Raw genomic sequence first — 22,627 nt, forward strand, 5'->3', positions numbered from 1 at the left:
TGTAGTATAAAATGTCAAGCCTGAAGTCAGATGACCACGCATTCTGCAAATCCAACGTGCGATCATCGCCAAAGCTCTTGGTTAAGAGTCTCATCTTGTTTCCCTGACAAGTAAATTGGTCAAAATAAAGCTCTATAGCATAACAAGTGGGAGGCAAAAAGAGTCCTGCCTTGGTTTCAAATCTTGCTTCCCACTTACTAGTTTTGAGCTCTCGGCAAGCTATTTACTTGTGCCTCAATTATCTCAGCTGTGAAATGGGGATAATAAAAGCTCTTACTATCTTACGGTTGTTCTGAAAATTAAGTTACAATACATGTAAACCATGGTGACGGTTCCTGGTACAATGTAGTTCGCATTCATAAATATAAGCTTTCATTACTTTGTCAGAGGATTACTGTGAGGATCACATGAGATAATGCATGTGAAAAGGCTTAGGAAACCGTAAGACTATCTTAGTGGCAGGATTCTTTCTTTTCCCTGCCTTTTAAGCGGAACACAGAAGGCTGGACTATCGGGTGAGAGAGGCGCGAGGCCAAGCGCAGCCTCAAAGCAGTCATTGTCGACGGACAGCCCTTCCCCCCGGCCCGGAGCGCATTTCCATGGCAACGCGGGGCTTCGCCTCGCCCCGCCTCCTGGGGCCCACAGACCGGAAGCAGTCCGCGCCGGGGGCTGCTGGGAAACGGCTTGCGAGTGGCGTTTTTGCGTCCGCCGTGGACAGCGAAGCAGCTGCGGCTGCCGAGCCCGAGGTTTGTGTGAGAGTGGGGGGAAGGGTGTGAGGGGAACGCTGGGTTGGGGGCTGCGGGCCGCTCGGCAAGAGTCAGCGAAGACGCCTGGCAGGGACCTTTCTCGGCTTTCCGGGAGGCGCGGGGGGCAGGCCGCGGTCTCCGTGCCTGGCATCTGGGAGACGGGGAGGGGTGGACGGAGAGCCAGAGCTGGCTTTCAGCACCCTCAGAGAGTCCTCCATCTCTTGTGTCCTCCGCGACCCTCGCCTTCCCCTCCCCCCATCGGTCGGTTTTGTTCTATTTTGAGGCCCTGGCGTCTCGCGGAGAGTTCTGGGATTCTTTTCGGGAGGAGGTGGGAGTGGGCGGGCCTCGCGCTGGGCCTGCCGGGACTTGTAGTTCAGCCGGCTGCGGGAGGAAGTACCGTGGCTCCGACGCTGTTTTGGCAGGGGAGCCTTTGGTCTAACGAAAGCTGCCGCCGCCGCCGCCGCGAGTAAGGGGAAGAGGGGCTGGAGTCGTTGCGGCGGGGGCGGGGTTCGCAGCGGCACTCTGCAGGAGTGAGTGGGGAGGTCACCCGAAACAGAGCTCCAGCGCAAACACGTCGGGACCGCAGGCCTGCGCTCCCCGCACCTCCTCACGTGCCCCCGGCAGGTTGCTGTATGAGAACGTGAAAGGAAGAGAAATTTGTTTTTCTGTAGAATGTTTGAGGCGCCGATAAGGTAGGGTCTTGGGATAGGAGCAAATGAATCTGTAAGCCAAACCTACATGTTTATAAGACCGCCACACTCTAGAGTATTTAATTAAATCTGTATATTAATTGATAAGATTTTTTTCTGATTCCTGATGTTGATAGGGTTACAGGAAGCTTTTTGGAAATTACTGGCTTTCAGATTACGGGCCCTGAATAGGTACATTGAGTAGCTGCGGGGCTCATTCCAAATCGGTGTTGTAAACAATGGCATGGGCATGACTGTGCAAATACTAAGGAAAGGATCAGAAATAGCACAAGGTTTCCCTGAAGGTAGAAGCCGGGGAGACTGTGAGTCATCCAATGTAAGAACGAGAGTCTGCACCACTGCAGGAGGTTACGAGAGGGTGCCTTTTTTTCGTAGAATTTGCCTGTCATTACAGATTTAAAGGTATTTCCGGTGTGGTGGGTGACTGACTAACATTTAAATTTTATGGCACATAGTGGTTAATTTTTATCAACATGATGTATCTGTTACTGAGCAAATGAGTATTTTTTTTAACGTATATTTTAAGTCCAGGGAGTTCTTAAACATTTTGAAAATATTTCTTAGCCCTTAAAAAACATTCTGTCAAAAAAAAATTTTTAAGCCGTTAATAAAAAAGCAGACCGTGCTTTTGAGGTGACCTAAGTGTATCAGGGAACAGCGGTATTGAATTGCAAATAATGTGTTCAAGGGTCAAATGCATTTAAATAACACCGAAGTGGGCTGGTGCTTACTTGGATTCCTTTGATTGTTGAAATAGGTTTTGTAAGTCATAGATTGGCAAACTTTTTCTCTAAAGGGCCAGAATAAATATTAGGTTTTTCATGCCCTATAGTGTCTGTTGCAGCTACTCAACTCTGCTATTGTAGGGTGAACAAATACATAAAATTATTTATGGAGACAATTTAATTTCATATCATTTTCACATGGCGTGTTCTTTTTACTTTTTTCAACCATGTAAAAATGTGAAAACTTCTTAGAACAAGCATTATACAAAAATGGGGAGCAGGCTATATGTGGCCATGAGCAGTAGGTTGCCAACTTCTGGTTTAGGTTATTGATTGGAATTTTCAGTCTAGTAAGAGAATACATTTTAATTTCCTGTAATCAGTGTGTATCGAACTTCTTAGAGTATTTGGTCATTTATATACATTTTTCATTTCTTGTGCCTCAGGAGTGCCTGTGAAGAAAACAGCGTATTTCCCTGAGGCCTATATCCTACCTTGATTGTTTTTTCTTCAAGTGTTATAAATCAGGATGTCCGCACAGTCAGTGGAAGAGGATTCAATACTTATCATCCCAACTCCAGATGAAGAGGAAAAAATTCTGAGAGTGAAGTTGGAGGAGGATCCTGATGGCGAAGAGGGGTCAAGTATCCCCTGGAACCATCTCCCTGACCCGGAGGTTTTCCGGCAGCGGTTCAGGCAGTTTGGATACCAGGATTCACCTGGGCCCCGTGAAGCTGTGAGCCAGCTTCGAGAACTCTGCCGTCTATGGCTCAGGCCAGAGACACACACAAAAGAACAAATCTTGGAGCTGGTAGTACTGGAGCAGTTTGTTGCCATCCTACCCAAGGAGCTACAGACTTGGGTTCGAGAGCATCATCCAGAGAATGGAGAGGAGGCAGTGACGGTGCTGGAGGATTTAGAGAGTGAGCTAGATGACCCCGGACAGCCGGTAAGCCTGCCGCGTCACGTTCCTGGGTCAGGAGCACTGGCATAGTGCTAGGCGCAGCTGCTGAATTAATTCCACTCAACTAAGTTAGAATTATGTTTCTGTGTCCCCCTCCCCCTCTTCCTATTATCTCTGCTTCTTTGCCATCCAGGCCTCTGCAGCATATGTTTTGTATGGTTTCTTTTGTGTGCGGTTTAGTTTTGATTTTTATCAAATTCCTTCTCAGCTGAACCAGCCCTTATCATTTCCAGGTTTCTCTTCGTCGTCGAAAACGGGAAGTGCTGGTAGAGGAGATAGTATCTCAAGAAGAAGCTCAGGGATTACCAAGTTCTGAGCTTGATGCTGTGGAAAACCAGCTCAAGTGGGCATCCTGGGAGCTCCATTCCCTAAGGCACTGTGGTAAGGACCAGAATTCCATGTGGGCTGGTGGGTGAAAGAGAGTGCGGTCCTTTTCTCTGGAACTCTGCTTATTTTTACTAGGGTGGGTGGGGGTAATCACCTTAACCTAATTGCTTAGACATAGACACACTAGGATTTTGATTCTTTTCTAATAACAGTTGGTTTGCTAACTTCAAGTCTTTTATTCCTTGACATTAATCACCAGCCTTTCCTTTTCTTCTCTTTTATCTTTTTCTTTGAAGGCCTACCCATTGCCTTGCTCTGAGGCAGCACCCACCTGTAGACCAGGTCCCTCCGTTTTGCTTGCAGTATTGCTAATTTGCCTTCTGTTTCACATCCTTTCAGTCTTCTGCCTAGTCTTCTGGGTACAATAAGCTTACCTGATACCTCTTCAAAGCTAGTTTTTTTGTTAATAGTTTATCACTGAAGCCTTTTCTGAATTTTTAGCCTTTTTTGTTTTTTCTTCAAACATCCTACCTAAAGTCAATTTTTTTTTTCTAAGGAGCTTCTTTTGTAGAAGTGATACTTAGAGAAAGTTCTTCACCTTTTCTAAGTATTTATGCAAACGTATGCCCCCTAGCTATAATAAATATAAGTACAGGAAAATTAAATAGAAAACTCATAATTCACTGAGGCTGTTCTTTCCCAATATCTTGGCAGTTAATGCAAGTCTTATTTATTTTGATACAACCGCATATATTCCTAAAACTGCTAGATTTCTGTTTCATAGTTATATGAATTAAAGTTAAAAAATTTTGTTTGAGGCTGCTTTGGGAATCTCTCCTTGAGGTAGTAAGAGGTAATGCTGGTGTGCCTCAGAATGAGCGCTGAGCCGGCTTCCTCTCTGAATTATGGGGCATCTTCTGTGCAGTAAAGCTTGAGAAGCACTGCCTTTGGTTGTTGGAGGTGGCATCCTCCTCGGTGGAAAATTTCTCCCCCGCCTGACTGTAGAATGATCCTCGCCTCTTTTCAACTAGCCTCATTCTAGCAGTCTGATCTCTACCACACTTGGGAACTCAATTCTTTTTGTGCCATTTGTCACCTTCACGCGCATTGCTCTGCTCTTCATCTCCAGACCCCAGCAATCCCGTCTCACTCTGCAGTGTCTCTTTGTCAGCCTTCTTTCCTGACTGTCCGTTTCTTAACCATTTGTTGCAGACTTGCTCACTATTTACAACTTTTTTGAGCGCTGCTGTTCACCCTTTAGTAACTTTAAGGCTTGAAGTTTCAGGAAGGTATTAAAATGAGGCTTGCTCATACCGCTGCCTGCCTACAGGTGGGTGATGATGGTACTTCTTGTCGGTAATTCGGGCAGTTCTTTCACTGAACACATCTATCTGAGGCCTCATAACAACTTGTCTAAATACCATGGCAAATACCAAATATGGCAAGCTGCTTTTACAGGGAAACTTTCAGTTATTAAAGGTGCATTGAATTTGTGAGTGTCATGTCCCGAGTTAACATAGGATACTCTTAGCTTACTTTCAGCTTCTTCTTGTCAGGACACCTGTGTTCTCCTTTTAGTCTGATCTTGGCTGTGACCTGCCTTGTCTTCCTCATTTTAGAAATAGTCATTTTCTGACAGATTGGTTACTTTTTACACGTTGTATTTTGATGTACTTTCTCCTTTTTTCAAAGTAAAAGAATATTAAAATGTTTTCCAGTGGCCAGTTTTATTTTTCTCCAGACCTAGCTGCATCACTTTGACTGTCTCTAACAAACTTAGACTCTCTAAAAAGTCTGCCATTTTTCTGCCCTTTGGTTTTTGACTACCATTGTATAACCTACTCCCTTATGTTACCACTTTTATTAGGGTACAGCCTTTTATTTTCTCCTAAGTTCTCATGCTCTCACCTCATTAACCTCATAGTCAGCCATTTCATTTTTTTTCTTTTTTGAGAGTAGGTAATCTTATCACCAGTTTTCATAGTGCTGTTTATAGACAGATGCAAGCTATTTACTTTTAGTTCATTTTTTTAAAAAAATTTTCTTCAGGTTTCTTTCCTCCCAGAAGAGGAAATGAGTGATATTTACATTTTCTGTTTATTTCAGATGATGATACTAGGACTGAAAATGGAGCACTAGCTCCAAAGCAGGAGATTCCTTCAGCAGTAGAATCTCATGAAGTTCCTGGCACTCTCAATATAGGTGTTCCTCAAATTTTTAAATATGGAGAAACCTGTTTCCCTAAGGGCAGGTTTGAAAGAAAGAGAAATCCCTCCCGAAAGAAACAACACATATGTGATGAATGTGGAAAACACTTCAGTCAGGGCTCAGCCCTTATTCTTCATCAAAGAATCCACAGTGGGGAGAAACCCTACGGATGTGTTGAGTGTGGGAAAGCATTCAGCAGGAGTTCCATCCTTGTGCAACACCAGAGAGTCCATACTGGAGAAAAACCTTACAAATGTCTTGAATGTGGAAAAGCCTTTAGCCAGAATTCTGGGCTTATTAATCATCAGAGAATTCATACTGGGGAGAAACCTTACGAATGTGTTCAGTGTGGGAAATCTTATAGTCAAAGCTCAAATCTTTTTAGACATCAGCGAAGACACAATGCAGAAAAACTTCTCAATGTTGTGAAAGTTTAAGAAATTTAAAAAAAAAATCAGCACTCAGGTCTTTTTCTTCTGAAATGAAGACAAAATTAAAAACATGAAATGATACATAATAGTTTTCCTATAGACTGTTAGAAAATCCACTGGGAAATGTAGAAAATCTTCACCCACTATTATTATCTTTTCTTGAAAAAGATGGTGTCATACCTGCCTAGAAACTGAAATTTTAAACTTAATTCAGGTGTTAATGCCTAAATCTTCCATGTGATGTTTATATTATTATTTTTCCAAATGATGAACTACCTGATTCTTTGTCCCTTTGTTAAAACTTTCCTTCCTAGACAGATACGTTATTTGTGTTGATCATTGAAATGTTATTTACAAGGATACATTCCTTTCTGTATTGAAAAGCAACATAGGAATTATAAAATCTGAAAACTGAAACCATTTTTTCCAAATTTACCAGTTTCCTTTTACTTAATTTGAATATGCATTTCAGAAAATAGAAGATAAAGGATGACCAAAAACCTCAAAGTGAAATGAGCCTTAAAACTCAAATAAGAAGTTACGGTGATAAAACATCAAAAAGTGAATGGGACATCTAGATTGGGGAAGATTGACAAATACTTTGATCCAAGAATTGAAGTATATCAAGAATTTATCTAGGTATAATCATCTACCTGCAGGAAAACTCAAAAATAGCTCATCTTACCTGTAATTGGGAAGCATCCCACTAATGAAAATAATGTCCTCTCTTGTATCATTAGAAAGTGGACAGTCTAAACGATAAACAGTTGTAAAACTATGAAGGTAGAAATTATAACACTAGGGAAGGATTTGTAGTGAATGGCAGTGTTGAAGGGCAAATGTAAACAAGAGCGATGGTCTGTCTTGGCTTTTAGAAAACAAGAGTTGAAGATCTAAGTCATTATTATTTTTGCTTCATTTTTGTTGAGGATAAAAAAAATCCCTGACAGGTGGGCAACAAGTATCAGGTTTGCGATTTTATTCCTTTGGTACAAAAGGGTTGAACACCAGGCTAACAAAGCAGCCATGCATTTATTAAACTTTATACCGATAAGGCACTGTGCTAGGTACTGTAACCCTGCCATAACTAGGTAGGTATATCTTCCACTGTAAATCATTGGGGGTTGGTACAAAGCTGTTTCATGTAAGTTAGCCTCTTCTCCCTGTCTGAATAGTCCTGGAGGAGGTCACCTCTGAGATATCTAGAGCCATAGTTCTCTTACCAGGGCGTTGTATTTGGGGAAAGGAAGACTCAGCTCAAAGAGCTAGCCAGCTCTCCAGCAGTCTTCAGAGGTGAGTCTAAGGTAACTATCACAGTTTGGAGGTTTGTGGGTCTTTTATTAAAAAAACTAATCAATCTCTAGTAGCATTGAGGTTGTACTTACATGTTAAGTCAAATGGATTGTTCTATTTAAAAAAAAAAAAAAGAACTAGGTTAACTAGTTTATTAACTGTCAGAGTTGGTGGACCTTTTTTTTTCTAATTTTAAGTCTTAACACATTTTTTTTAATGTATAAAAGTAATACATTGTAATAGTAGGATTATATACTCCTTGGCTGAGAATCCCAAGTACTGTGGTTCTGTTTAGTGGGAAACTCTGGAAGTTAAAATATAGATATGAGAAAAAGCTTTCTTAGTGGGCATAATTGTGTGGAAAATGACCCATGTGAATAAAAATATTTCGTAGTTCCAGAGATTTGATTACATCTGGTGCTTGGATCAAATTAGAAAATGGAAGGTGAGATTTGCATGAGCCTGTTAAAAAGCATAGTAATAAATGCGAGGCCAGCTGGTGGAGAAGTGAGGCATAATGGAGCTTGTTTATAGATTTTCTGATAACAATTAATTATAAGAAATGTGCTTTATAGATTAAGATTTATTGAAGTACAAATATGTAGTAATGATATAATGTATTTTAAGTTATACAAGAATATGTAGGGACTTTTGTTTGGGTCTTTTTGTGGCTAAGAGGAAACAAGTCAATGTCCAATAAAGCTATAAATTCCTCTGCTTTAAGATAAAACGGTCTTGGGTTGATTGATTTATTTATTTATAACTGGCTTCTTTCCAAGTAGGTTTTGAGGTGGCATATTTGGAATGCTGCTGGGATGACAGAATTCTTTTATCAGAGTAGGTAAGAAGGGAGTAACCTCTTAGTGGCTAGAATTTCATGCTTTTTTAAATCTTATATCTTTTCCTATATACAAAGAAGCTTCTCTGTGGTACATTTGTCATAAATGCCAAAGATGTTTGGTATAATGTGAGAAGGTATTAGAGTTGGCAAATAGGAGTTTGTCTTGCCATCTCTGATACCTTTGTGTTGTTTAGAAAGAATTCTGAAACTAAGGCAAGGCTCTGTGGGGAAAATGGATTGGACCCAAAAAAACTGGATGACGATACACATGAAAAGGAAGTAATGGTCTCGCCATCTCTGGTTAGTCTAAGTTCCCACTGGACAAGTTGATTTTAAATAACTATTTAGTGATTTTTGATTTCATCCAGACATTCATTTATGTTCACACAGGTGATTCTGGGGGGTGCCCAGCCTCTGATGAAGCAGTGATCTGGCAGTTGCCAAGCAGGGGCATCTGTTGGGTATCAAATGAGCAGTCGTTAACGGCCTGCAGACTGCAGATGCCTGTCCAATAGCCACTGAGCATTTGCTCATTACTGCTAAGTTTTCTTTTGATTTTCTTGGAGGTTGAACTCCCCACATTCATACCCAGTTAGCACTTGAGCATTTAGCAATATGTCTATCACATTTGTGTAAGTTGAAGGGACGGTTCTATGTACTGAAATAATCTGCATGCCAGGCATTGGATTAGACACTATACCTATCTCACTTAGATTTTTAGACTAGGAAAGCAAGATTTAGAGATCGTGTGATTTGCATGTGGCCAATTAGAGCTAAAATTCAAATCTAGTTCTGTGAACTCCAGGGATGTATATTTTTTCACAATGCAATGAATGATGGCTATTAAACCTTGATTGATCAATTTCATGCTTTTATCTTATGGCTAACAAATGTAAAAGCTAGTAAAACATGCTCGTTTGATTTTTCTACAGTACAGAAATGTAAAATGAAAAAGGACATTCCTTTTCACGGTCCTAACACAGAAGTAATAATTATTTGGTTTGCTCGTCTTCCAAACATAGGCATATACATAATTAAGCAAAAATGTGTTAATAGCTGACACTTGTCACTATACAGGCACTGTTGGAAGCGCTTTAACCATGGATTAACTCTTAATCCTCACAGCGACCATATGAGGTAGGTGCATATCCCCATTTCACATGTACTGCACTGAAAATTGCCTCCTCTCCCTCCCACTTTGATGTGGACATTATTTTTTTTTATGGTTACATACTACTCCATTGCATCAATATGCTGTAACTTATTTAGCCAACCCCTATTGGTAGGTAATTTGGTTATTTCCAATTTTTTATTATAGATAAAGGTAGAGTTAACATCCGTATATATTTTGCTACCTTTGTGGGTATTTCTGTAGGATAAATAGCTATAAGTGGAATTACTGGGTCAGAAAACATGCACGTTTAACATTTTGAGAAATACCATCAAAAAGATTGTACCACTTTACATCTCCATCAGTAGTTAGAGTGCCTCTTTGCTTACACTCCCACCAACCCTGAATCCTTCAATATTTTTGCCACTCTGATAGGCAAAAATTTATCTTTCTTTTCTTTGTTAATAAGGGGGGAACTTCATATTTATTGGCCATTTGCATTTCCTATTGTGAATTGCATTTCCCCCTTTTTTTTTTAAATTATAAAAGTCTGAGTACCATTTCAATGTACGAAACTTTTACACAAGAGTGAAGGGAGACCTTTCTCTGCAGCCTCTCCTCACATTCTACTGCCCACAGTTTAGTATACAGTCATCTGGTCTCCTCTCCATAAACTCCATGTGAATATACATACACACGTAAATGCTGTTTTTACATAAATAGGATTATATATATGTATTGTTGTGCAGCTTGCTTTTTCTTTTTTCTTTTTTTTTTTTTTGGTCTAAAAAATGGATCCTGAGGTCTTTAAATTTCTCTAATGGTTGAATAGTATTCAATACTATGAAAATACCATTATTTAACTATTCCCTTATTTTTTTCTTTTGCTATTACATTGCCAAAGTAAACATCTCTTTCATATCTCTTTGTGCATGAGTGTGAGTATTTCTTTAGAGTGGAGTATAAGGTAGATTGTTGGGTCAAAGGGTGTGCTCTCTGGTAGACCCACCTTAGCCTTCCCAAAGGCCTTCATAACTTTCTGCTCAGTTCCCCATATAGCCTTACCTACACTTTATAACTTTTATCTGACGGGCAAAAAAGAAAAAAGGATCATTTTGCATTTATATGTATTTATTGGCCATTTGTAGTTTTATCATGGATGGTTTGTTTGTATCCTTTACATGCTTTTCTGTTGGGTTATATGTGGATATATGTTGTTTTTGTTCATCTCTTTTCCCCCATCTTGTGATAACAGAATCCTTATTTATTGTGGGGAACCCATTCCCTGTGGCTTAGGTGAGTACATGACCAGCCTGGCCTTCCTGAGTCCCACAGCTCCTTAGCCACAGTGATTAAAGAATGGGCATGTAACTCAAGCCAGGCTAAAGAAAGCCCTCAACAGAACTTCTGCTGGAACTCTTGGAAAGAACGCTCAACAGAGATCCCACGAACTAAGGACTGTGTAAGCCTGAAAATTTGTATCATGTGGATAGAGTCTGAGGGGAAACTCAGAGGCTAGCAGAAAGGAATGAGAACTAAGTTCTGATGTCAATTTTCCGGAGGCCCTAGATCCAGCTGTGCCTAAAGCCTGCCCTACCTCTGGACTTTAACGTTTTGTGAGCCAATAAAGTCCCTTTCTTGTTTAAGATAATTGAATTGGGTTTCTGTCCTGATTAATACAGGTTATTTGTATTTTCTTATTAATTTGTAGAAAACCTTTGTAATTTTAAATTCTAGACGTACACTTTATGCACTACATAGGTTAATAAAATTAGCACGGCCTTCCATGATTTGGCCTCTGTCAACCTCTGCCATTTGTTACTCTACTCTCTACACCACACAGCACACATGTACTTTAAACTCCAGCAGTAACTGAACGTTGATGTTGGGAATGTCTGTAGATGAAAAGCTTCACACAGTCATGTCTTTGGCCTTTCTCTTCCATCCTTCCTGCAGGTTCATTAACTTGGGACTCAGACTGGGGATTACACTGTTGAGTCTATGCTGTACCCACCTCCAACCATTGCTCTTGGGGTGTTCACCTTAAGCATCCCTGTATATGACCCTTGGCACTCCTGCCCATAGCCTCCACTCCTGCTCTTCCCCCCAGCATGGTTCTCTGGAGCCCTCTTTTTAAAATGTTCAGGCCTGTGAATTTGAAGTTGCTCAGGTCCAAGACTGTTCTGGGGTTTACATCTATTGATTTTGGAAACCACAGATGGCGGTGGGAAAAAAGGAAAGCATATTGCTTGTCATGACGAATGGTAAAGAGAAAATATGTTGGGGAAGGAGGGATCACAAAACAAGGAGGAAAAGTATTGCAACTTAGATAAGCATTCAAGGAGTTCCCTGATAGTAAAGTTTGAGAAAAGGTAAGAGCATAAGGAAGCAAGCCGTGAGACTCTGGAGGAAAGGTGTTCCAGGCATGGGAACAGCAGGTGCGAAGAACTTGGTGTAGGAGCAATGCCTGATTTGTTTAAGGGACAGCAAGGAGGCCAGTGTGGCTGGAGCAGAATGAACTTGAGGGAAAGCAGTGGATGAAGCCAGAGGATTGAGGTAAAGGTGGAGGGTAGGGCAGGATCATGGAAGACCTGGTTAGCCATTGGTGAGGACTATGACTTTTGCTTTGAATGAGATGGGAAAGTATTAGAGGTTTTGGGCAGAAGAGTGTAATGAGCAGGTGCTGAGAACAGAACAAAGTGTTCAACTATCTCTCTTAAATTCTTAAAACGTTTCTTTACATATTTTCTTTATATAATATGTATTATATAATTCTATAATATACTTTTAATATATAAACTAATATATAATGTAGTTATATAATAGGAAAAGTTTAGAAATAAAAATCACCCCAAAAGTCACCCATGAATCCACAGTCCTAGTAACATCCCATTAACATTTTTATGTTCTCTCTACACCTATATAAATATTCTCTGTGTATCTGTCCCCATCTGTACCTATTATACCATGTTTACAATGGAAAGAAAAATCTAGAAAACAGTAAACAAAGTGTCCATATCTTGGTTTGTTCATCTTAGTGCCTCTTTCCTCTTCGGATCAACTGTGCTTCTGCCTGAGGCTAGCCTCCACTGGATCTAAGCCACTCTCTCACACCTAGTCAAAGGCATACTCCAATAATCCTCACCTCTTGCATTATCAATTTTTCCTCTCGAATTTTTTAGATAAGCATGCAAATATACTTTTTGAAAAATCACAAATCCTTCAGACCAACATGACTAACCTGCCCTAATATCCGACAAAATACATCAAACAGAAGCGAAGGCTGAGAGACGTGATCCCTGAAATGGGAAACATGGAGCAAACGTGGGTTCCCTCAGTTTACTGATTGTAGAGAGTTTCTAGGCTACAGCACAGAGAGGGAGAACTCAAGAGAGGGAGAACTCAAGCAGAGCCTGACAATCTCCTTAAGTTGAGAAGATGGAGCAGGGGGCTCTGAGAGGCCAAGTGACTAGATTTGCAGGGCAGAGTACCAAAAAGGAGAGAGCTAAACGCTGGAGATCTGCAGAGGGTCCTTCAAGTGTTCAGTTGAGTCCTGATGAACACGTGTGTAAAGAAACTACCTGAGGTGGGGGAAAGAATCATCCAGAAGGATTAGGGTGAAAGTCACCGGAACTCACAAAGGGCCAGAAATAGTACTCTCAGCCAGAGCAGAAAGCCTCCTAAGTCACAGGACATCAGTTAGAGCAGTGGCTCTGAAACGCCGGCAGTTTTGCGCCTCCCCTTCACACACCAACCCCCGCCCGGCCAGGGGACAATTGTAGTATCTGGAGACAGTTTTGGTTTTCACAACCAGAGGAGATGGGCTCTACTGGCATCTAGTGGGTAGAGACCAGAGATGCTGCAAAACATCCTACAACGAATTATCCAGCTTAGGCTGAGAAACTCTGGGTTCCAATAGTCGTCTTGCCTCCATAGGAGAAAAAAATGAACCCTAGACTTAAACACTGCCTGAAAGATACTTAGCAAGACCTAAAAGCATAAAACTGTCTAAGTAATTTAAACACATCCCAGAACAAAGCTCAAGAATATATATATTAAAAATATTCAGCACCCGACAACATACAATACACAATGAATGGCATCCAATCAAAAATTGGATAACTCACAAGTCATGCAAAGAAGCAGGAAAATACAACCCATAAAAAAACCACTCAATCAAATTGACCCAGAAATGACAAATTAGACAAGCTCATTAAGACAATTACTAAAGTGTATTCCATATGATCAAGAAGCTAGTGGAAGTATCGAACATGCTCAGTAGTGACATGAAAGCTATAAAAAAAGCAGCCACATGAGGCTTTTAGAGATTAAAACATTGAGATATTTTTTAAAAAAATGTACAGATGGGATTAACTGTGGATTAAACATAACAGAAGAATTTAAAAATTATGGTAGATAAGACAGCAAAAGCAACCATCCAAAATGAAAAACAGGAAAAAAAAAAAAAACAGAAAAATTGAACAGAGCTGTGGTACAACTTCAAACAGCCTAATATGTGTAAGAGTAATTAGAGTTCCTGAAGGCGAGGGGAGGGAGGAGGAATAGAGAAATACTTGAAAAAATAATATCTGGGATGCAGCTCTTACAGGTAAATTTTTAGCAATGAGATACTTATATTAGAAAAAAAAAACTCAAATTACTTCAGCTTCCACCGTAAGAAACCAGAATAAGAATAAATTAAACCCAAAGTAAAGAAGAAAAGAAATAAAGATGATTGGAAATCAATGAAACAGAAAAACAAGAGAAAAATCAATTTCTATACTCTAAACCAAAAGCTAACTTTTAAAAAAGATTAATAAAATTGATAAACTTCTAGTCAGACTGATCAGGAAAAAAAATAGAAGATACAAATTATAACAGGAACGAGAGGTATGACATTACTGTACATTACATGAATTCTTCTCCACATAAAGAGTGCTAATGGGAGTTCCCTGGAGGTCCTGTGGTTAGGACTCTGCGCTTTCACTGCCGTGACCCTGGTTCAATCCCTGGTTAGGGAACTGAGATCCCGCATGCAAGCTGCATGGCTTGGCCAAACAAAACAAAACAAACAAAAAAGAGTGCTAATCAAATTTGCTAACCTCTATATTGCTGATTTCAATATTCATTTATTACTCACATTGCTTGGACTGTGAGCAGTATTTTGCATAATTGATATATTCATTTGGGTTCAAGAAAAAACATGTTTGATTTTTCTCTACCTCGTGGGACATTTCCTCATCTCTCTGGACTTCAGCATGTTGGAGTGCCTGAGGGCTCAGCGTTCAAATCTCTTCTGTCTTCTACCTATGTTTGCTTCCTAGGTGATCTCATCTAGTCTTAGATCTTTACTACCTAGGACTCCAAAATCTGTATTTCAGCCTAGATCTCTTCTCTGAACTATAGGCTCATATATCCCTTTGCCTACCAGATATCTCCACTTTGATACCTGCTTTAATCTGAATTCCTTAGAAAACAGAGCCTAAAATTAAACCTTATTGTTAATACTTTCTTGGGGTGATGCAATCCCAGAACAGGATGACTGAAGGTAAATGGGCGGTGAAGCAGGGAAAAAGAGAACAAATGCAAGTGGGTGTTACTGAGTGTCTACAGTGAAGGCACAGCTGTTTGCTTAGTCTCACTGACTGTCTTCAGAGTGCTAGTGGCATGAACTACGTCATCTCACCTCACCATGGGGTAGGCGGAGGGAGAAGAAGTTTCTGCAGGCTCCCCTCGATTGCCCTCTGATCAGCCTCCACTACAGGACATCAACTCCACACTTGCAGGTAACTCCATTCAGCCTCTCCAGCAGCCACCACTAGGAAGACAAGTTCCAAGACAACGCAGTAGCACAGGAGGAGTGATGGGCCAGAGATCCAGGGGAGTCCATTGCTCCCTCTACCTGCAGCCTGGTGGGCCTGCAACCTCAAGGGTGGATGGTGCAGGCAGTCTTCTTAGAGGGTCATCAGTATCACAGAGCAGAAACTCTGGCCCTGAAGATAGGAGGAGGCTTATAAACTGGGCTTGGCACAGTGACTAATTAGGCATCTTAAACCCAACATGCCCCAATCAAACTTTTAATTTCTCCCCAAACATGTTCTTCTTGTAGTCTTCTTCATCTTAGAAAGTGGCAATTTTGTCCACCCAGTTGCTCAGGCCATAGCCTCCCTGCTTCCCTGATTGCCCTGCTCCACTCAGTCTCCACACAGCAGCCAGATATACATATAAGTCAGACTGTCACTTCTCTGCTCAATATCCTCTTCCTCCTCACTCTGTTTGAATGACAAAGAGGCATTGTGTCTGCAACTTAAACAATTCAGGAAAAAATAACATATATATAGACATAGATAGATATAGATTAAATATACTAGGTATACAGAGTAGGTAGAGAATTATAAAGCAAATGTGACAAAATAATATTTGGGGAATCTGGGTGAAGCATATATAGGAATTCTTTGTTCTATTCTTGCAATTTTTCTATAAGTTTGAAATCATCTCAAAATTCAAAGTTAAAGAAAACTTAATGGCCCCGAAAGGGAGAGAGTGAACTACTAAAGGAAAATCAGCTAAGTTTCTGTTATTGAGAAAGCTTGGGGCAGGGAGGGAGAAGGGAATATTGGGAAAGCAATTATGAATATCCTCTACAGCCACATTTAAAATGATGATGGAGAGCTATGTTTATGGACATGTAAAATGTTTATGATACAACAATGGGAAATTTTTCATTTGCCATTATCAATATCATATTTGGAAAAAAGTACACAAATATATATGTAGAGTGGTACTCACCAAAATACTCAGTTTGCTAAGCAGGTTTCTGGAGATAAATGACTTTTATAATAATTCTTTTGCATATTACATTTTTGTTGTTTTTCTTTGGCTGCATTGGGTCTTTGTTGCTATGCAAAGGCTTTCTCTAGTTGTGACGAGTGGGGGCTACTCTTCATTGTGGCAGGCAGGCTTCTCATTGCGGTGGCTTCTCCTGTTGCGGAGCATGGGCTGTAGGTGCATGGGCTTCAGTAGTTGCAGCACTCGGACTCAGTAGTTGTAGCACGTGGGCCCTGGAGTGTGAGGGCTTCAGTAGTTGTGGCACATGGGCTTTGTTGCTCCACGACATGTGGGATCTTCCTGGACCAGGGATCAAACACAATGTCCCCTGCATTGGCAAGCGGATTCTTAACCACTGTGCCAGCAGGGAAGTCGCTACCTTTTTTTTTTTTTTTTTTACAGCAAGCTAGCAGCACGTTTATAATCAGCAAAAAGAAAATAAAGTTAAAAAAAATTCTCATTTAGATCAGGGGTCAGCAAACATTTTCTGTAACGGGCCAGATAGTAAATATATATTTTCAGCTTTGTGGGCCAGTTTCTGCTGCAACTATGCAACTCTGCGTTTAAAGCAGAAAGCAGCCCTATATAACTCACAAATGGACGAGGGTATGTTCTATTAAAACAGTGGCTGGCTGGCCTTCCAGCAGTAGTTTGCAGACCCCTGGTTTAGACAAGTACTTTTGCCCTAAAGCATGGTTTACAGGAAAGAAATATTCTCGTTCCTCTGGAATTTTCTATAGGGCCCTCTTAACCAACTGACAGTCTGAGAATTCCACTAGCTCCCTGTAATTAGCTACATCATTGAGTAAGCAGACTAAATAAAATTTAATGAAAGCATTTAAACAGAACCACATGCATAAACAAATAACAAACACCTTGTCTGGAGAAGTGTAAGTGATAAATATGCATTGTATGATACTGCAGTTAGATTCAGTCTGCCTGCCAGAGAACTGGATCCCAACTGTTGGAAAGAGATTCCTTTTAATGTGCCCTGGAGGCTCAGGTGCAGCTCCCTGACAGCTGGAGTGATCAAAGGCCTTAAGGGCATCCTAGGGAGATGTGGAGAGATGGGTGTGCTGAAATCCTGGGGAAGCCATGCCTCCTGGTCTAGTTCCAGGAAGGAAATCTTCCTCTGTAAGGAACATAATCCACAGCTTCCAGAAAATTAGTTGGGTAGTGTATTGTCTTTTCCTTTTACCTTGAAGAGACTGTGTAAGATTGGTTTATTCCTTTAATGTCTGGAAGGATTCTCCACTGAGATATCTGGCTTGGAATATTCTTTATGGGAAAAATTTAAATTACAGATAATTTCCTTTTTTTGCTTTTGTTTTTGTTTCTGGCTGCCCTGGCATTGAAAGGGCCAAATCCTAACCACTGGACCACCAGGGAATTCCCGATAATTTCCTTAATAGACACAGAGCTACTCAGATTTTATATTTCTTTTTGTGTTAATTTGGGGTAAATTTTCTAATTTTTAAGGTAAAATTAGTAGTCATATCCTTTATGTTATATTTGCAGTGGCTGTAGATCTGTGCTGATGGCCGCTCTCACATTCCTTACATTGACAAATGGGACTTCTCCCTCTTTGTTTCTTGATCAGTTTTGCTCGGGGATTATCAATATTGTCTATGGTGTCCATTGTATTGAACAATACAGATAGAACATAGAAAATTCTATTGCACAGCCCTACTCTTGATTTCAATCTGGTGAAATTTGTTGAGGCTTGCTTTTCAAATATGCATATGCTGTTTTGGGAAATGTTCTCTGTGCACCTAAAAAGGATCCAGTTTTCTGCCATTGTTGGTTGTATTGTTATCTAACATGTCCACTAGGTCATTTTGTTAATCATATTGTCCACATATACTATATTCTTAGACATTTTTTATGCTTGTCCTCTTTTACTAAGAGACTTGTGTATAAGTCTCCTACTAGGATTGTAGATTTATCTCTTTCTCATTTTAGTTTTGTCAATTTTAGCTTCATATACTTTGAAGCAAAATTATTCGATGTATATGCTTTTAGAATATTTCTGTTTTCTTGGTAAACTGACTCATCAATAGGAATGTCCAATTTTATCTCTAGTAAGACTTTTGCTTTAAAGCCTATGTCTTGTCTGATATTGTACAGCTATTAGCACCTTTCTTTTGGTTAGTGTTTGAATGGAGTATCTTTTTCCATACTTGTATTTCAAATTTCCTGGATCCTGATATTTATATTGTATCTCAAGTAAGTACTGCATGATTAATTAAAAAAATTCTAGTCAAGAAACTGTCTTGTGTCCACTTGCATGTAATATAATTGCTGGTGTATTTGGGCTTAACCTGCCATGTTCTTATTTGTTATTTATTTGTTTTGCCTATTTATACTCTTCTTCCCTTGCCTTCTTTCAGATTAATCAATAATTTTTATTACTCTATTTTACTTTTCGTTAATTTGTTAGTTATGTTCCTCTTTTACTCTAGAGATTACAACATGCATTCTTGGTTTATTAGAACCTAATATAAATTAGCACTTCTACCATTTCCCTGAGAATGTACTTAGGGCCTAACTTCAGCATTATTATCTTTTCTTACAGTTAATATTCATTTAGATTTACCTTCAGATTTACACTTTCCATGGCTCTTCATTTCTTCCTAAACTGTTTTTTCCTTGTGCCTGAAGAACTCCTTTTAGTATTTTTTTGTTTGAGTCTGTAGGTAGTGAATTCTCTCATTTTTGTTTATCTGGAAATGTCTTTACATTGCCTTTACTTTTGAAAGTTATACTTCCAAGATATTTCATTACCTTCTGGCTTTATGTTGAGAAGTTAAACCTCAATCTATTTATTGCTTATTTGAATGTAATATTTTCCCCCCTTTTTAGATTTTCTCTTTTTCTTTGGTCTTGTTAGGTACTATGATGTCCCGGGTATACTTTTGTTTGTAGTTTTGATGTCTGTAGTGCTCTTTAATGTATAACTTGATTATTCATGAGTGTTGGAAAATTCTTGATATTTCATATGAGTTTCAGGATGGATTTTTCTGTTTCTGAAAAAATTGTTGTTGGGGTTTTGATAGGAATTTCACTGAATCTGTAGATTTCTTTGGGTAGTATTAAACATGGGATGTTTTCATTTATTGATGTCTAATTTCTTTCAGAATGTTTTGTAGTTTTAGTGTAAATGTTTCTTGTTTCCTTGGTTAAATTTATTCTTAAGTATTCTATTATTTTTGATGCTATTGTAAATGGAATGGCTTTTTTAATTTATTTTTCAGGTTGTTTATTGTTAGTGTATAAAAACACAACTGATTTTCGCATGTTGATTTTGTATCCTACAACTCTGCTGAATTGATTAGTTCTAACAAGTTGTGTGTGTGTGTGTGTGTGAGAGAGAGAGAGAGAGAAACAGAGATTTTAAAGATTTTATACATATAAGATCATGTTACCTACAAAGAGAGATAATTTTACTTCCTCCTTTACAATTTCAATGTCTTTTATTTATTTTTCTTGCCAGTTGCTCTGGCTAGGAATTCCAGTACTATGTTAAAGTGGTGAAAGCAGGCATTCTTGTGAGGAAAAGTTTTCAGTATTTCACCACTGAGTAGATGTTAACTGTGAGTTTTACATATATGGCCTTTATTATGTTGAGGTACTTTATTATATTGAAGTACTATTCCTAGATTGTTGAGTGTGTTTTTGTTTTTTTTTTAATCATGAAAAGATGTTGAATTTTGTCAAAAAAAATTTTTTTCCCTGCATCGAGATGATCATGTGGTTTTTATACTTTACTCTGTTAATATGATGTATTACATTGATTGAACCATCATAGCATTTCAGAAATAAATTCCTTGGGCTTCCCTGGTGGTGCAGTAGTTGGGAGTCCACCTGCCAATGCCGGGGACATGGGTTTGATCCCTGCCCCAGGAAGATACCATATGTCGCGGAGCAGCTAGGCCCGTGCACCACAACTCTTAAGCCTGCACTCTAGAGCCCATTAGCCACAACTATTGAGCCCATGTGCTGCAACTACTGAAGCCCATGCGCCTAGAGCCCGAGCTCCACAAGAGAGGCCACTACAATAAGGAGCCTGCACACCACAACGAAGAGTAGCCCCGACTTGCTGCAACTAGAGAGACTCATGTGCAGCAACGAAGACCCAACACAGCTAATAAAAAATAAATAATAAATATTTTTAAAAAATAAATAAATCCCACTTGGTCACAGTGTATAATTCTGTTAATATGTTGTCGAATTCTGTTTGGTAATATTTTGTTGAGGGTTTTTGCATCAATATTTATAGGAGATATTGGTCTGTAGTTTTCTTGTAGTGCCTTTGTCTGGGTTTGGTGTCAGGTTGATTCTGGCCTCATAAAATGAGTTTGAAATTGTTCCCTCCTCTTTAATTTTCTGAAGGAGCTTGAGAAGGATTGGTGTTTCTCCCTTAAATGTTTGGTAGAATTCACCAGTGGAGCCATCTGGTCCTGGGCTTTTCTTTGTTGGGAATCTCTGTACTAGCTATAGTTCTAATTCAGGTTTCCTATTTGTTGATGATTCACTTGGCAGGGTGTGTAATTCTAGGAATTTTCCATTTCATCTAATTTGTTGGTGTACAACTGTTCCTAGTACTCTCTTATAATCCTTTTTATTTTTGTAATATTCACAGTAATATGCCTTCTCTCATTTCTCAATTTATTTTGAGATTATAGGTTTTTGAAAAGAATACTACAGAGTTGAAGTGACCTTCTTTATCACATCGTACGAAGTGGTTCATGATATCTACACATCACTGGTACTTTTAAACTTTAGGCAGTGCTCTGGCAGGTGTAATTTTTTGCCCTCAGGGAACATTTAGCATGTCTGTTTTTGGTTGTTGTAACTGGGGGGAGAATTGCTACTGGTATTTAGTGGATAGAGACCAGGAATGATACTAAAAATCCTATAAATGGTAAGAATAGCCCTCACTCCCAACAAAGAATTATCTGACCCCAAATGTCAACAGTACTGAGGTTAAGAAACCTTAGCTTAAAGTAGTTTTTGCCAGGTTTCTCCACTGTGGTTACTATTTTTCCCTTCTCGTACTCCGTTCCTCGGAAGAAAGTCAACAGGTCCTGCCTCTTCTAGGAGTGGGAGGTGGGGATTATACTCCACATCCTGATGGGAGAAATCTACATATATTACTTGGAATTCTTCCATAAGGAAGATTTGTCTCTTCCCCCATACTTATTTATATCAGTATGGACCCATGTATATTTATTTGGCCTTGGGAACACTTTCAGGTTGGCCTCTATGTTCCTTTGAATTGCCCCCAGTGTTTTGTTTCTTGAGTTCTTGCTTACTTTCTGGTGCTATAAGATGCTCCAGGCTCATCTTATATTTTCCCTTCCCTAGCCCTAGAATCAGCCATTTCTCAAAGGAGCCCTGGAGTTCCTTTTATTTGTAAACAGACGTAGGTTGTGTGTGTGTGTGTGTGGTGTGTATGTGTGTGTATTTACTAACCCATGTATGCACACATTCTATAATTTTCTGGTCTATCCATCTGTGCGGGTGTGTGAACTTATAATAATGTTCCCTGGTAACTTTTCATTGAACACTGGACATTCTGCTTGAAAAGTTATAGTCTCTGGATGAGGTTGTCATTCTCCAGATGGGACTCACCCTCTTTTCTCGTCACATTGACAGCTAGATTAGGAGCAGATAACTTAATAAAAGGCTGACCTGACCTGAGACTGCATTTCAGACTTTTTTTAGACTTGGTCCACACAGATTTCATTTTTATTCCGAGGGTACAGACTTTTAATGTTTATCCTGAAATTGTGGGGTGCTTATAAGAACACCTTCTACTTGGCATGTTCTGTACTCCAATTTTTATCCACTATCACAGTGAGTCTGCTGAGTTCCACTTAACTTTCTAATGTCCTTTGGCTAGATTTCTTGGCCTTTTGCCCTGCCAGTTTGAGAATCAGCAAATGCCTGGGGGAAATCAACTGGCATAAAATGTCAGGCCCAATTCTCTGTGTTTCCCTTCCCTTTTAACTCTGCATACTTCAGTATTGTTTAAATTTTTACAGTAAGTAGTGTTATTTTTGTAACTCAGAAATGATGTAGTGAGCAAGTAGATTTAGAAAACTGGGGGAGTGTGAAGGGTGTAGGATAACTGACAGTTTTTAAAAATTAATTAATTTTATTGGCTGTGTTGGGTCTTCATTGCTGTGTGAATTCTTTAGTTGTGGCGAGTGGGGGTTACTCTATGTTGTGGTGCATGGACTTATTGCGGTGGCTTCTCTTGTGGAGCATGGGCTTTAGGCGCACAGGCTTCAGTAGTTGTGGTGTGCAGACTCAGTAGTTGTGGTGCGTGGGCTTAGTCAGTTGCTCTGCGACAGCCACCAGTTATTTTATCTGGATGGCAAGGTGTTTAGTAGGGGATTCAGGAGGAAGGTATCATGGCTGTGTGTCAACTTCATGAA

At 39.7% G+C, this 22,627-nt stretch overlaps 1 protein-coding gene across 2 annotated transcripts; it reads left to right on the forward strand.

The window, feature by feature from the left end:
• The first annotated feature begins 641 nt into the window (after window positions 1-641).
• On the forward strand, window positions 642-11,143 carry ZNF24 (zinc finger protein 24). Of its 2 annotated transcripts, none has more exons than XM_057700238.1 (4): window positions 642-746; window positions 2,628-3,130; window positions 3,379-3,526; window positions 5,579-11,143. In XM_057700238.1, the coding sequence occupies exons 2-4, from the start codon at window positions 2,711-2,713 to the stop codon at window positions 6,115-6,117; spliced, it is 1,107 nt and encodes a 368-aa protein (XP_057556221.1). In that variant the 5' UTR covers window positions 642-746; window positions 2,628-2,710; the 3' UTR covers window positions 6,118-11,143. The 2 variants fall into 2 exon arrangements, with proteins under 2 accessions (XP_057556221.1, XP_057556220.1); XM_057700237.1 differs by lacking the exon at window positions 642-746 and adding an exon at window positions 1,139-1,438.
• Window positions 11,144-22,627: the final 11,484 nt, after the last annotated feature.

Source organism: Hippopotamus amphibius, chromosome 11 (genome assembly GCF_030028045.1).
Source record: "Hippopotamus amphibius kiboko isolate mHipAmp2 chromosome 11, mHipAmp2.hap2, whole genome shotgun sequence".
Taxonomy (NCBI): Eukaryota; Metazoa; Chordata; class Mammalia; order Artiodactyla; family Hippopotamidae; genus Hippopotamus; species Hippopotamus amphibius.